The 16014-nt window shown below is 44.9% G+C and overlaps 1 protein-coding gene across 1 annotated transcript in view; it reads right to left on the bottom strand.

Annotated features, from left to right (window-relative positions):
• slc5a5 (solute carrier family 5 member 5) overlaps nucleotides 1–16014 on the bottom strand; it is a 31914-nt gene that overhangs the window by 13286 nt on the left and 2614 nt on the right. The window contains 2 exon segments of the mRNA XM_061683742.1: nucleotides 6184–6249; nucleotides 12722–13091. Of these exon segments, the coding sequence (XP_061539726.1) occupies nucleotides 6184–6249; nucleotides 12722–13091 (436 nt within the window).

The following is a 16014-nucleotide window of genomic DNA, read 5'->3' on the forward strand; positions in this document are numbered from 1 at the left end:
ACTCGTCTGGGACCACTCTTCCTCCAGGGGTTTTGTCCCATCCGTCTGCTCCTACAACAACTAATCTCCTCTCTTGGACGTATCTATCAACTTCATAATTTCCTCTCCAATGGGCCCCGTCTTTAACGTGGGCTCTCTGGTGGACAACATCTATTTTCATATTTAAACTCAGCTCGGCTATTTTTTTCCATAATTCTGTATGGGCTACTGATTTGCCCTTCGCTCCCTCATATCCATTTTCTTCCCAAATGGACAGGTCTTCTTTCAGAGCTTGTGCACAATAGTGACTGTCCGTTACTATTTTTACTCGTCGCACGTGCAGTCTTACGGCTTCTAACAGTCCTTCTAATACTGCAGTAACTTCCCCGGCTTGGGCACTGCCAGGGGTTATGCCTTTGCGACGGCACTTTTCTTCTCCCTCTTGTCTAAGAATGAAGCCCCAGTGGGCAGACTGGTCTTGACCTTTTTTCGACCCATCAGTATAGAGAATCCATTCGTATGGTTTTTCAACTTTTACCTCTGGTTTCACTCGTTTCTTTGACGAGGGGGTTATTGGTCCTATTTCCAAATCGGGGTCCAGTAGGATATCTTCCCATCGCCCCCATCTCACATTGGTTGCCTTCGTGCTTTCGACGGTGTCTTTCCGTAAAAAACGATGGACTTGGCTTTGTGTGATGACTTTTATTCCTTGTCCCTGGGCCAAGTCCTTCAACGTACCCCAGTACCTGGCTAGGACTGCCAGTTCCCTTTCTTACCGGAGAAACTTCTTTTCCACACTGCTCAGGGTATAAGTCCATAGAGTCACCAAGCCAGCTCCTTCGTTACTGACGCTCACCATAGCTGAGTCTTCATCACACTCCACTTTGGCAATCAATCTTGTTTCCAAACTCCTTGGTTCTAGTTGTACAGCGTTTCTCACTGCTTTCTTTAATTCTTCTAAGTTCTCTTGGTCTTTTGCTGACCAATCCCAGTTTTTAGACTTTTCTTCTTCTTCGGGATTTTTCCGCAGACGGGCATAAAGGGGCTTTGTATACTTTTGATAATGGGGGACATGATCCCGAACATAGTTACATAGTCCGAGTATCTTCTGTAATTCTTTTTCGGACGTTGGGGGTAGGATTTGTTCAATCTTCTGCCGATAAGCGTTCGAAAGTCCCAAGTCCTCTGACACTTGGAACCCCAAGTAATCCACTTGGAACCTTGCAAATTGGCATTTTTTCAGATTGAGTTTCAGTCCTGCTGCTGTCACTCTTCGAACTACAGACTGTAAGAGGTTCAAATGCTCTTCTTCCATATCATTTGCGATGAATATATCGTCTATATAAATCGTGACTGGCAATCCTTCCAAAACGTCCATTACTGCTGATTGAAACACATTTGGGGAGTTTTTGTATCCCTGGGGTAGTCTCTGCCGGACGTATGATTTCCCTTTATGTGTAAATGCCGTCTTTCCTTGCGATGCTTTGGCAATTCTTAAGGAGAAAAATCCATTGGCCAGGTCTATGCATGTTTTATACTTTTTTACTCTCAGCGTTTTTAAGGACGCTTGGGGGTTTATGAGGCTGGCTCGATTAGCCACCGTTCGGCGGTTCAGAGCTTTAAAGTTGATAACTGGCCTCCATCCCCCTCCTACCGATTCAGGCTTTTTGACAGCCTGAATGGGGCTGTTTGTTATTGGATTTGGTTCTTCACGAATTATTTCAAGCGCCAATAATTCTTTCACTATCATTGCCATTTCAGCCACTGCTCCCGGGTTAAGAGGGTATTGTCTCACCGCCGGGTGCACCCCTCCACTTATTGTGTGGAGGTACTTCGTTCCTAGGTCTCCACAGTCATTTTTAAAGTGGGCTACGGAGGCTTCCTCCATTATTTCATTTAACTTCTTCTTTCCTTCTGGCGACAAATTACATTCTTGAATTTGTTGGGGCTTTACTACCGGGATATCTACTGGTTTATACCACTCATATTCTGGGGTTATCCTGGTGGGTCCCACCCTCACTGTTGTCAATTTCAGTGTCTTCCATAATCTTATCGCAGTTTGGCGTTTTTTCCTAGGCTTATTCAGCCCTTCTAATTCTCGCAGTGTTAATAGGTTGTATGGTCCCATAATCCATACAATTCCTTTCCAAATCCCAACTGGCATTTCGGTAATAGAACCATCAGCTACTTTCACTCTTAGGTGTCCAATTTTTCTCAAGGTTTTACGGGTCATCGACACCTCGGCCCCGGTGTCCACCAAATAGGGTATTCCTTCCAGCTTTGCATAGAGCTCATCCCCTGTCCGATAGACTCCTTCCAGGGTGACCCGCGCCTCGGTTTCCATCACTTTTTGGGCCCCCCTGAGGCGGCAGCTTTGCGAGCCTCAAGATGGGCCTTCCTTTCTTCTGGTGTCATTTTAAGGAATTCTTCTTTTGGTATATATGCTCCAAATTCTTTCTTTTTCTCCGTTTGTTGTTGTCCTGCCTGGGAAGCTGGTTTCTAACTTTCGTTCGTTCTTTGGGAAGACTGCGTCGCTCTCGGGTTTGACTGTTGGTTATTCCCGCGCGAGCGGTAGTCAGTTGGTGCCGCTTTCCTCTTTTCGCCGTAGAATTTAGTCAGTCGATCCCACTGCTTAATGGACGCTTCAATTTTTTGGGCCGTGCTATCTGCACGGCCCAAAAAGCGCAAGCAAGTAAAGGTGTGCAGCTGCGTGCTTTTTCTGGCTCTGCGCACTGTGCTGTCAACGGAAATCTGTCATTTACGCACGCTTGTGCCAGCTATGCACTTTGAGTGGAGCAACCCTGAAATGTGGGCATCCTGTGTTGAATCTGGCTGTGCTCGCATTCTCCAGCAGATTTAAACGCTTTTATTCTTCTACACTCCAGAGGCTGTTTTGATTCCCTTAACTCATATGTCAAACCCAGACCTGCGTCCCACATTTGGCCCACGGGCCTGGGTTTGACATATACTGTAATTATATTTGGCCTGCGAAACCATATCAAATGTGTATTAGCTGGCAAGCCGGTATATAGGTGCATGCGGCAATAATACTACAAATCCTAGAACGCTTCGCTAGTGTCTTGGCGTGTCAGTCAAGGCCAGCAAGCGCCCCCTCTTTTTAAATTGCAACCAACGGCCGGTGACATTCCTCGTACTGACGGTGTGGGGCACACCTGGCCCATATAGGCTCACAGATTGCCCAACAGCCGTAATGTGTCCCTACCACATTACAGCAACAACTGAATATCGAAATATTGGATCACATTAAATATCGGCACCCTGCAGGGAACTCTTCCAACTACAAGGAGCTTTTCGGCTTCTGCTGCTGTGACTACTTGTTTGTCTGAAGGCACCACTCACAACAACTGCAATCACCGTAATGGTGCGATGGTGAGGTAGCGTTTGAATCACTTTATATATCCATCCATTCATCCATCCATTTTCTGTACTGCTTATCCTCACCAGGGTCGCGGGCGGGCCTATCCCAGCTATCTTCTGGCGAGAGGTGGGGTACACCCTGAACTGGTCGCCAGCCAGTCGCAGGGCACATATAATTTAGAATGACCAATTAACCTACCATGGATGTTTTTGGGATGTGGGAGGAAACCGGAGTACCCGAAGAAAACCCACGCAGGCAAAGCCGGATTTTAACCTGGGTCATCAGAACTGTGAGGCAGATGTGGTAACCAGTCGGTCACCGTGCCGCCATATATACAATATACTGTGTGTGTGTGTGTGTGAAATAGTTTTTCTTGGCCACCTGGGCAGTATCTCCTTCGAGCTCGGGTCCTCTCTCAGAGGCCTGGGAGCTTAGGGTTCTGCGCAGGATCTTAGCTGCTCCCAGTATCCGTTCTTCTGGACAGAGATGATGTTCCTGGTCTCTGCTGGATCGTCCCAGCTTGTGGGTTGCTGCCCCCAACGTCCTCAATCACTACAGGCACCACTATTGCCTTCACCATCCACATTTCCTCTCGTTCTACCTTCAGTCCTTGGTCTTTCTCCAGCTTTTCATGTTCCTTTTTCCGGATGTTGCTGTCACTTGGGATTGCTACATCTATCACGACTGCTGTCTTCAGATGTTTATCCACCACCATTATGTCAGGCTGGTTGGCCACCACTAGTTGGTCAGTCTGGATCTGGAAGTCCCACGAGATCTTGGCCTAGTTGTTCTTAACAATCATGGGTGATGTCTGTCATCTGGATTCTGGGCCCTCCAGTCCATATTTGGTACAGATCTTCCGGTACACTATATCTGCTACCTGGTTATGCCGCTCCATGTATGCCTTGCCTGCCAGCATCTTGCTGTGTTGCTGCTGTGATGTGCTGCAATGTGTCTGGGGCTTCTTTGCACAGCCTGTATCAGGGGTCTCGTCTGATGTAGTAGACCCCGGCCTTTATTGATCTTCTCTTTAGGGCCTGTTCTTGTGCTGCCATGATGAGTGCCACCATGTTGTCTTTCAGTCCAGCCTTTTCCAGCCACTGGTATGTTTTCTCTATGGCAGCCACTTCTTCAATTTGTTGGTGGTACATGCCATGCAGGGGCTTGTCTTTCCATGACAGCCCATCTTGCTTCTTCTCCTTACAAGCCTTCTGTTGCCTGAGGCATTCATTTAGTAGTTCATCCCTGGGGGCCAGCTTCTTGATGTAGTCTTGGAGACCTGTTGATTCCTCCTGGGTAGTCCCTGTGACGCTTGCTAGTCTTCGCCCCTCCCTCTTTCAGCTTTGTGTGCAGCCTCAGGATGCTGGACTTGGGGTGAAACCCTCCGTGCATTATAAGGGGCTTTCTTGTCTTGATGTCAGTGGCTTGGCTCCAGTGGCCAGGTTATTATGCCATCGGGGTATCTGATTACTGGCAGGGCATAGATGTGGATCTTATTCTTGCCATTCAGCTAACTATTCAGGATCTGCCTCATATTTGGCTGTGGCTGTAACTTCAACCTGCCTCCTCATTGTTGCCATTTGCCTGGGGAATTCCAAGGTATTTGTAGCTGTTTTGTTATTTACTTATCTAGTCCGGATGACATTCCAACGTCATTGTTTTATATCCTTGAGAGGTGGATCAGGGAGTCAATGTCACGCTCGTTCTTGGCATACAGCTTGATGTATGTAGAGGAGGTGGCTGATTGTTGTTCGACTCTGAACCAGTACCCGGAACTACTCTTGGTCATGATCTGACTCAGGGGGTCCAGGCCTTTGCAGAACAGCAGCAGGGACAGAGAATCTCCTTCGAATATGCTACATTTGATGTTCACCTGTGAAACTGTCTTTGAGTTGGCTTCCAAAATTGTCTTCCACACCCTCATTGAGCTATTGATGAATGTTCTTTGGATCCTGTTGCTCTTATACTGTTCCATGCACTCCAGTATCCATGTGTGTGGCATCAAGTCGTAGGGTTTCTTGTAGTCAGTCCAGGCAGTGCACAGGTTCCATTGAGGTTGCCCTTGTTCCTTCCGGTTGTTTATCTTGTAACCAAGCATCTCTAGGATAACTGAAACTGTTGCGTACATCAGAAAAAAATGAAAATGAATGAATCAATATATATATGCAAATATAATTATTCATTCATTTTCCATGCTCCTTATCCTCACTGGGTCCGCGGGCATGCTGGAGCCTATCCTTGCTATCTTCGGGCGAGAGGCGGGGTACACCCTGAACTGGTCGCCAGCCAATCGCAGGGCACATATAAACAAACACACACTCACATTCACACTCACCTTCACATCTACGGACAATTTGGAGTCTTCAATTAACCTACCATGCATGTTTTTGGGATGTGGACCTGGAGAAAACCCACGCAGGGACGGGGGGAGAACATGCAAACTCCACACAGGCGTGGCCAGACTTGAGTACTCAGAACTGTGGTAGATGTGCTAACCAGTCAGCCACTGTGCCGCCGCAAATATAATTAGCGACACCAAAACCAATACTTTCTCCCATCAGTTATAGCTTTACTTCCTTTTTAAAAACTAGTTCCACCCAGTTTAATTTTGTTAATTCAACTACAAAATATTAGGTTAATCTGATGTATTTTTTATGGTATTGAACTAATCATACAACAAACATCATGCCTGTTGGAAATTAGATGCTGTCAATATTTGTGCATGAGATGATATCCAGATTTGAGTCGACTGAAAGCTGCAAACACAACTTTTCAACAAAACTGGAGTAGAGCAAAGAATAAGACAATGTGTGTGCTTGTCTTACTGTGGCCACAAGAAACTGGACACTCCCCAGCAGCTGCATCCCTCTGCCGAACCTCATCTTCAGATACTGTGATGGGTAGACAGGCCACACATACAACATGGCTCAAGATCTCCACACACATTCCTGATCATTCTTCACCTATTATAATCTATAGGTTTAATCATCACCAACATGCTTTCAACTTTTTGTCAGAGAGAAGGGACACACATTTACACTAGGAATAGTCTCTCTTGAAGCACTTGGGAGTTTAACATCTGACACAACTATTTGAGTATATTTCAAGATAAGACAAACTTTTTTTTCAGTGTCATCTTATTTAATAATGATATATAATTATATGATTTGAAGATTTAAATGATTTAAATCTATTTCATTCATCCCTTTTCAATATGATTATCCCATAAGAATCCAGACCCATTTCTCCTTGAAGGAAAATTATGTGGGGTGTAACACAGAGGCGGCTGGCCAATAGGGGTGCTGGGGCACTGCCCGACCACTCACAAAGAAGACATGAAAAAAATACAAATCAAATAACAGAGTAAAAATATTTTTAAATATACTTATATCCATTTATAGATGACCTGGGTATATAATTAATGATGAGAAAATTTGTTTTGTTCATCTGTGATGTCTGTTTTTGTGACGTATTTCTAGTTGGGGGTGCAAAGATCTTTTTACCCGTAGACTCTCGTTAAAAGTTGTTAGTGTGTAGTTGCTCATCTTCAATACAAGAGACAGGAGCATTTGGGGCACAGGACTCCTGAGATGAATGGGCTCTATTCACGCAGTACTTGCTTGTTCGGTGTTCAGTGGCGCATAAACTTCTGCCCAGCGCTGACTGCTGGAATTACCGAAAGTTACCATGAATGACGTAAGAAGAATCGTGCGGCTCGGCAGCACAATTGACTAAGCTTGAAAAGGGTTTCAAGTTTTATTTCTCATTGTACCTCTGCAACTTTAAAGGTAAATTTTCCAGCATTGGTTGCGAGGTTACTCTAATACTGCTTGGCTTACTTGCTGTGTTTTAATGTTGTCTTCAGAGCAGGGCGTAGTTAGGGGGGCTGGGTGTGGGTGACTTGTCCCCCCAAACTTAGCAAATCGGTCCTCTTTGCCGCCCCCCCCACACACACACACATTTCACAGCCATTAAAACAATTCAGTTTCTTTTTAACATGTACACGTTTTTTTTTTAGCTGCTCTTGAGCGCATCATGAACTTTTTTTTTGGTGGGGGGGTGTTGGGGTTACTCCTGATATATGCTGTTGTGTTTCCTGCAATGCAGTGATTTATTTATTTATTTATTTTAAATAGATCTGTTTGTGACATATATGTAATGTTGGGTGATTGTGGTAACCAAATTTGTCATTTAAAAATAAATCTGTTTGACATTTTCTTTTGGTTTGTAACACAAATTGTATCTTCTACTTGCATTTCTGTAATGGAGGAAAGGAGAGCTTCACAGAACTTGATCACAACTTCACTTCTAATTCCAAGTATGTTGTCATATGCTGCCTCTGAAGGACACCATGTGTTCATTAATGGATTTGTGTTCTTCACGACATTTCAAGCCATGTACGTATGTATCTTCCAACACTTAGTCAGTGAAACCCTGAGATGCTGAGATGTCAGCAGGGTTTGAAAACGGTTGCATGACATACCTGCCACCATAGGACACTCTGTGTCATTTTGACATGGGTGTGTGTTCCGGTTTTTGTCTTCCCCCTGTTTCATACACACCTGCTCCTGAGAGCATCTTCACCACCTGTCCCTCGTTCACCCTAATTACACCTTGCATTTAACCTCGTGTCTCATTCTTTCTCGTCGGCAGTTCCTTGTACCTTGTCGTCGCGGTCCAGCATTCCTTGTTTCCACGTCACCGACTCACAGTAAGACTTGAGCCTGTTCCGATTATCGAGCTTGCCTTTTTTCCTCACGTTTTTGGATACTGTTGCCTTTTTTTGGATTGCCTGCCTGTGTACCGACCTCTGCCCGTATATTAAACTTCTCTTTTTGAAACTGTCCATTTGTTTTGGAGTCGTGCATTTTTGGGTCCTATCCTCTGTTCCGTTCATGACAGAACGAACTGGCCATAACATTTGACCCAGCAGACTCTGACCCGGTGCGTAAAGCCCTTCAAGCGCAGGGTCAACGCCTCTCAAAGCAGGTTGAGCAGCTTGCTGCCCTCCACCATCTAGAGGGACTGTCAGAGCATCAAGACAATATGATGAGACAGGTGGCCTCACAGTTTGAAGTGCTAATGAATATGCTTCAGAAGAAGGAACCAGCTGGCGCAGCACCCGATGCCGCCACTGTACCATCGTTTCCAGGTGAAGCAGTCCCCATGCAGCCATCTGCCACATCCGCTGCTGTCTGCCCTCTCGATTGGAGAGGTTCTCTGGAGATTCTGGGACTATTAAGCCGTTCATCACTCAGTGCAAACTCCACTTTGAGTTGCAGGCAGCTGCGTTCCCCACCGAGCGGCCAAAAATTGCTTTCGTCATTTCCCACCTGACTGGTCGTGCGAAGGTGTGGGCTACTGCTGAATGGAGCCGCAATTCCGCTGCGTGCCAATCGTGGTCTTTGTTCGTAAAGACTATGGAGCAAATTTTTCAGTATTCCACACCAGATCGTGAGGCAGCTCGCTCCCTTGTCACCTTACAACAAGACAAACGCAGGGTGTCAGATTGTGCGATTTGAGTTTCACATTCTAGCAGCTGAGAGTCAGTGGAATAATAGGGCACTACTAGATAAATTTTTTTTTTTTTTTAAGGACTATCCCCAAGGATCATTTGGTCCCTCTAGACCTGCCGACCGACTTGGACACTCTCAGCGCTCTCGCCGTAAAGATCGACAAGAGGCTTTTGGATCGCGAGCTGGACGGAGTTTGGCGGAGGGCTGCGTCACCCCGCACTTGGAGGACGAGCCTCGGTGACCAGCCAAACCAAGGCAGATCCTCTGTTTCCGGTCGCAATCCACTGGCTAGCGTCACTACGGATGAACCCATGCAACTGGGCAGGTTCTGTCTCTCCCCTAAGGAACGTCAACGCCGGCTGAGGGAAGGGCAGTGCTTCTACTGTGGGAAGTTGGGTCATTCCATGAGCAACTGTCACGTCAAGCTTGCCGGTGCCGGTAGCAAGGGCACAGGAGAGGTGAAGAGAGGTCTGACTTTCATTAAGGAAGACCCTGCCCAGGTTCTTCCTGAAGTGACACTATGCTCTCCTGATCAAGAAATTCATACACCTGTATTAATTGACTCTGGTTCTGACGCGAACTTACTCAACTCCCTCCTCGTTAGATGTATGCACCTTAGAACCTTTCAAATAAAACGCCACCACAACACTTATGCTGCAGATGGCAGTTTGATGGGCAAGATCACTCACGGCACCCAAACACTCACATTGACATTTCTTGATTCTCACTCGGAACGCATTAGTTTTCATGTTTTTGACGCCATGAATCATGACCTTATTTTAGGGAACCCTTGGTTGAAATTACATAACCCCCACATTGACTGGTCCTCTGGACAGGTTATGTCATGGGGCAGAAATTGCGCCCAGAACTATTTCAAGCATTCATGTGATGTTCAGAGCTATGTTTTAAATGACAATCCACAAACCCCATCTGGGGATCCTGATTTATCTCAAGTGCCATTTTTTTCAAGTCCAAGGCCAAATCCCTTCCACCCCACAGACCTTATGACTGTGCTGTTGACTTGCTGCCTGAAACCACACCCCCACGAGGGAGGTTATTCTCTCTTTCAGGGCCAGAACACAAGGCTACGGAGTATGTGGATGAATCACTGGCAGTCGGGATTATTCGCCCATCTTCAACCCCGGCGGAAGCCGGATTTTCTTTGTGGACAAGAAGGACAAGACTCTGCGACCCTGTATCGATTACTGGGGTCTCAACGACATAACGGTGAAAAACAGGTACCCTCTTCCTCTCATCTCCACCGCCTTTGAGTTGCTGGAGGGAGCAAAGGTTTTCATCAAACTCGACTTGAGAAATTCATATCATTTAGTCAGGATAAGGGAGGGGAATGAATGGAAAACAGCATTCAACACACCAACGGGACATTACGAGTATTTGTTGATGCCTTTTGGACTAACTAATGCTCCAGCTGTGTTCCAGAACTTTGTCAACGATGTCCTGCGTGACATGTTGAATGTGTGTTTTTGTATATTGGGATGATATTTGATCTTTTCCCCGGATGAGGAGGCTCACATCATTCATGTCCGCTCTGTGTTGCAGCAGTTACTGCAGAATCAACTATATGTCAAGGCTGAGAAATGTGAGTTCCACAAGGCATCAGTTTCTTTTCTGGGGTTCGTGCTGGCTCCAAGTGAAATAAAAATGGAACCTTGCAAAGTTGATGCCGTGACTAATTGGCCCACTCCCACGTCACACAAAGGTTCTTAGGGTTCGCTAATTTCACAGAAAGTTCATTAGAAATTTCAGTTCTATAGCCTCGCCTTTGCATTATCTAACCTCGCCAAACAGACCTTTCGTATGGAACCCGCTTTGTCAGGCAGCTTTTCAGAAACTTAAATCGAGCTTTGCCTTTGCTCCCATCCTCACTTTGTCAGATCTCAAACAGCAGTTTGTGGTAGAAGTCGATGCGTCTGATGCCGGTATAGGAGCAGTGCTCTCCCAGAAATGTCTCATGGATGGCAAATTACATCCTTGTGCTTGTCTCTCCAAAAAAACGGACCCCACCCAAGAAAAATTATGATATTGGTGACCGTGAACTGCTGGCAGCCAAGGTGGCTGTGGTGGAGTGGAGGCACTGGCTAGAGGGGGCACATACTCCATTTTTAGTATGGACAGATCACAAGAACCTGGAATAGCTTAAATCTGCTAAGAGATTAAATGTGAGGCAGGCTAGATGGGCTCTGCTTTTCACTAGATTCAATTTCACGTTATCCTACCGACCTGGTTCTAAAAATGGTAACCCCAGATGCTTTATCGCGCATTTTCTGAGGAGAGAATTATTTGTCCGACCCTAAAAACATTTTTCCCAAGTCATGTTTCGTTTCTGCTTTTGTTTGGGACATTGAGACTGCAGTAAAGGTGGCTCTGAAGATCACTCTTAGCCCTGAAAATTGCGCTGAAAACGGGCTTTATGTGGTTCCGACCTTAAGGGGAAGAGTCATCCACTAGGCCCACACTAACCGGACTGGCATTGCCAAGACTCAATCTGTGGTCAAACAGCGCTTTTGGTGGCCCAATGTTAGAAGGGATGTGACCAAATATGTCAATGCTTGCCAGGTATGTGCTGCCAACAAGTCCTCTCATAAACGTCCTTCTTGGGAGTTGCGACCCCTGCCAATACAACAACGTCCTTGGTCAGACATCTCCGTAGACTTTGTAACGGGATTACCGGTCTCGAAAGGAAATACCACCATTCTCACAGTCGTGGACAGGTTCTCTAAAATGGTACACTTAATTGCACTCCCGAAACTCCCCTCAGCTAAAGACACTGCCGAGTTAATGGTACACCAGGTATTCAAGTTCCATGGTTTCCCCAAGAATGCTATAGCTACAGGTTTTCTCCTGAGATTCCTCTTTGGTCATTGGACATCATCCAGATCACCTGTTTCACTAACATCTTAATCACCAGAACCACTGGACTCACCAGTCTCCATGTCCTCTTTGCTGGGAATTTAATTGGGGTCTTCGGGGTCTTTGTCTATGGTATCTTTACATCCCTCAAACTCATTGTCGTCCGTTATGAAGATCTCCAACGCATCCTAAAAACTCAGATTTTGTGACTCATACGAGAAAGGCCTGATTGTAATTCCACCACTGAAATGCAATCCAGAGATCATTTGATTATAGATTTAATTTAAAATGTTCTATGTTTATGTTGAATAACAGGGTATATTCAAAATAATTAAATCTGCTAATTTATTTGAGCAGTTCATTGCCACTTTTGCAGCCTGTGTTACACCCATGTCACAGTGGGTCCTTATGGGATTTATTGCTGAACACTCACTCAATAACCCAGATATGGTTCCTTGCACTTAAAAGTGTGTATTTAGTCACTCATGTGACAGATTGTCACGCATCACATATTTTTACTTCTGGCAAGGGAAAAGTATGAGGAAGAAAGGTACTGTTTTGATAATTTCTTGACTTGTTCGTTCTGCAAAAGTGACAATTTGATTTTACCCGTTAAAGTTTGTGGAAGAGCGGCACATGGGCCGAGCGGTAGCAAATTAATACTGTATATTAAATGTACAAAAACAGATTTTTAATTTATGCCATTAGTCAACACGAATTAAGGCCAAGTTGGAGGAGCAACTAATCAGATCCAGCAGAAAAGATGGATGTGTTTATAATACATATAATTTGCATCACACTTTTCAAACTACTCAATAACTCTTTACAGTCGAGACAGGTAGGATATTAAAATGAATAAAAACATGACTTTAAATCATGAATTAAAATCACACAAAACCAGTTGTGATTGTTCGCCTTTGGTACTATGCAAGTTATACTGAATTTCCATTTAAGTCAGAGTGAAGTAATTTACAACCTGATTGGTGCTTGTGATGCCGAGTCGAAAGAAAACCGGCAGGAACAACAAGGCAGTCAGCAGAGAGTTGATGCTTTGTCCAAGGCACATGTAAAGAAATTTTAATCCATAGCGATAAGCCTCAGATGGAACTCCCAAAACCTGCACAGCTGACATGAAGCTGGCACACAGGGAGAGTCCGACAGGCACCGCTGACATACTGCGACCGCCAGTGAAGAAATCATCAGTATTGGCATCCTGTGGCTGCTTCTTCAGGGCCTGATAGAGTCCTATGGCCATGGAGACCAGTAGCATCAGAGCAAAGACGGCATAGTCGGCCGTGACGAAGTTTTCTGTGGATGGCTCGCTGGTTGAATGTTCCTCCATCATTCTAAGAGAACAAAGTCTCACTGTAGAACTTTTAATTACATTTTAATATTTCCTCTCTCTTTTTCTGCTACTTTCAACAGTGCATCAGTGATATCAATTGGCAGAAGATCACACAAGTGTGCTTGTAAAAACGTTAATTATCAGCATCTACATAATGTCAATGATATAATTACTGTATCCTTTGGATTTTTGATACAAGGTCTACAATACGTTGCAATGAAACCTGAAGGTAGACAGATGAAGGACCTTGTCAGTATCAGAATTCAGCAACACTTTTAGCACTTTACAATAATTTATTCCAGTATCATTTAATCACAGAAAACAAAGCTATAAATAGATAAATTGTTTCGCAGGTTATTATTCATTCTTAAAAAAAAATTTTCCATGTAAATTGTACAAAAGTTGTTGAAATGGAAATGCACCAAATGCAACCAGCTTGCAAAAGTGATCAAATATTCTTCATTCCTATTGCGCTGCAGAACAGAATAATCGTTTCTTTGTCATTGTGTAATGAGTGGAAAGAACTAAATAAACTGAGCAAAATAAATAAATGATGGTTTTAAAGACTCACCATTCGTGGGTGACAGGATCTGGAGTCTCTCAGTTGGAATGTGCTGATAGTCTGAGGAGCAGCTCTCCTGAAGCACGCACAGTCAAACGTTGGTATACTGTAGGTGGGTGCACACCCGTCCTGACTTTTTGCCTGTGATTGTATTTCACCCCCTGGCGATTGAACTTGTATGTTTAGTCGTGTCAATGTTTACAACTTAATGTATTCCCACAAGGGAAAGGCTGGTTAACCCATTATGAAGCCACCCTGGGGATGTTGCAACTTTATTAATTTAGTTGCTAGTCCACACAAAACTATGAAACTATGCAAAACCCACAGTATCTGAACAGATCCTGTTCCTGGGTATATCAACAAGTGTAGAAAATTCTGAAATGAAATTGAACATTTGTGTGTATATATATATATATATATATATATATGTGTGTATGTATGTATATATGTGTATGTATATATATATATATATATATATATATATAGGCACGGTGGACGACTGGTTAGAGCGTCTGCCTCACAGTTCTGAGGTCCAATCCCCGACCGTGTGAGTTTGCATGTTCTCCCCGTGCCTGCGTGTGTTTTCTCCGGGCACTCCGGTTTCCTCCCACATCCCAAAAACATGCATGGTAGGTTAATTGAAGACTCTAAATTGCCCGTAGGTGTGAATGTGAGTGCGAAGGGTTGTTTGTTTATATGTGTCTTGCGATTGGCTGGCAACCAGTTCAGGGTGTCATCTTGCCCGATGATAAGTGGGATTGGCTCCAGCACTCCCGCGACCCTTGTGTGGATAAGCGGCTCAGAAAATGGATGTGTGCGTGTGTGTGTACACACTTCTGCTTCCTCCTTCGCCGTTCGTGGTGCGTCCACTACTGTGGGTGCGACGCAGGAGTGGGGGTCGCGGACTTGGTGCGTGAGAGTTAACTGTTGTGATAAACCCGTATTTTAAGTAGGACTCCTGATATAGTGTTGTTTCGTTCGTGAACGTTTCTTTTAAAAGAACAAATCTTTGCAGTAAACGTAATGAAATTATTTAGTTCTTTGCGCTCTCCCGCCGTTAGCCAGCCCGCTCGGACCGGAAACAGAAGTGTTCGAGTCTAGTGTCATTTGAGACGCGCAGCTGGTGCGGCGAAGAAGATCCGGTCAATTTTCAAAATAAAACACATTGACACGCGAATTGCAATACAACAGCAATTATATAAATTGGTAATTCTTTTGCTGCGGCCCGGTGGTTGGGGACTACTGATGTAAAGCACATTGAGTTACTTTGTGAAATGCACTCTATAAATAAAGTTGCCTTGCCTTAAGCTACATTATATACCTTTATAGCTTAGCTCAGTACTTTTTCATAGGATCTTGTTCAAAACTGTTCAGTCTGATTACAGTCCCCTATACTGTATTTAAAAAAATGTAAGGAACATTTTGGTGGTACAAATGTAAGTTTTGGCCTACGCTTTTTTTTCTCTTCTGTTTTCAAGTCACAGGGCCAGCAGTTTCAGCATGGAAGCCCAGACTTCCCACTCCCTTGCCACTTCGTCCGGCTCTTCCGGGGGTCCCGAGGCGTTCCCAGGCCAGCTAAGAGACGTAGTCAAGCTAGTGTGTCCTGGGTTGTCCCTGGGGCCTCCTCCGAGTGGAACATGCGCGGAACACCTCACCAGGGAGGCTTCCTGGATACATCCTAACCAGAAGCCCGAGCCACCTCATCTGGCTCCTCTCTATGCAGAGGAGCAGCGGCTCGACTCTGAGCCCCTCCCGAATGACCGAGCTTCTCACCATTTCTCGAAAGCAGAGCCCGGCACCCTGTGGAGGAAACTCATTTTGTCCGCTTGTGTCATGATCTGTGATTTTGTTGACTTTATTTTGATTAGATTTAGTTAGTGTCGTATGTCATGTTTTTCCCGTGTGTCCTTTGTCAATGTTCGTCTTGTCTTGCTTGTTAGGTTTTCGTTTCCACCTGTACTCGTCAGCCCTGTCCCTTGTGTCTACCAATCACCTTCCGCCAGCCACGCATGTCTTGTCCAGGTGCTCCTCGTTGTCTCATCACTTTGCTAGTGTTTAGTTCCTTGCTTGCTTTAATTATTATTATTTATTATTATTATTAATGGGCGGCACGGTGGATGAGTCGTTAACATATCCGCCTCATAGTTCTGTGGTCCTGGGTACAAATCTGGCCTTCCTGTATGGAGCTTGCATGTTGTGCCCGTGCCTGCATGGGTTTTCTCTGGGTACTTCTGTTTCATCCCACATTTCAAAAACATTTATGGTTAATTGACGACTCTAAATTGTCCGTAGGTATGAGTGGTTGTTTGTTTATATGGGCCCTGCAATTGGCTGGCGAACAGTTCAGGGTGTACCCAAAGTC

Source organism: Phycodurus eques, chromosome 8, assembly GCF_024500275.1.
Source record: "Phycodurus eques isolate BA_2022a chromosome 8, UOR_Pequ_1.1, whole genome shotgun sequence".
Lineage (NCBI taxonomy): Eukaryota > Metazoa > Chordata > Actinopteri > Syngnathiformes > Syngnathidae > Phycodurus > Phycodurus eques.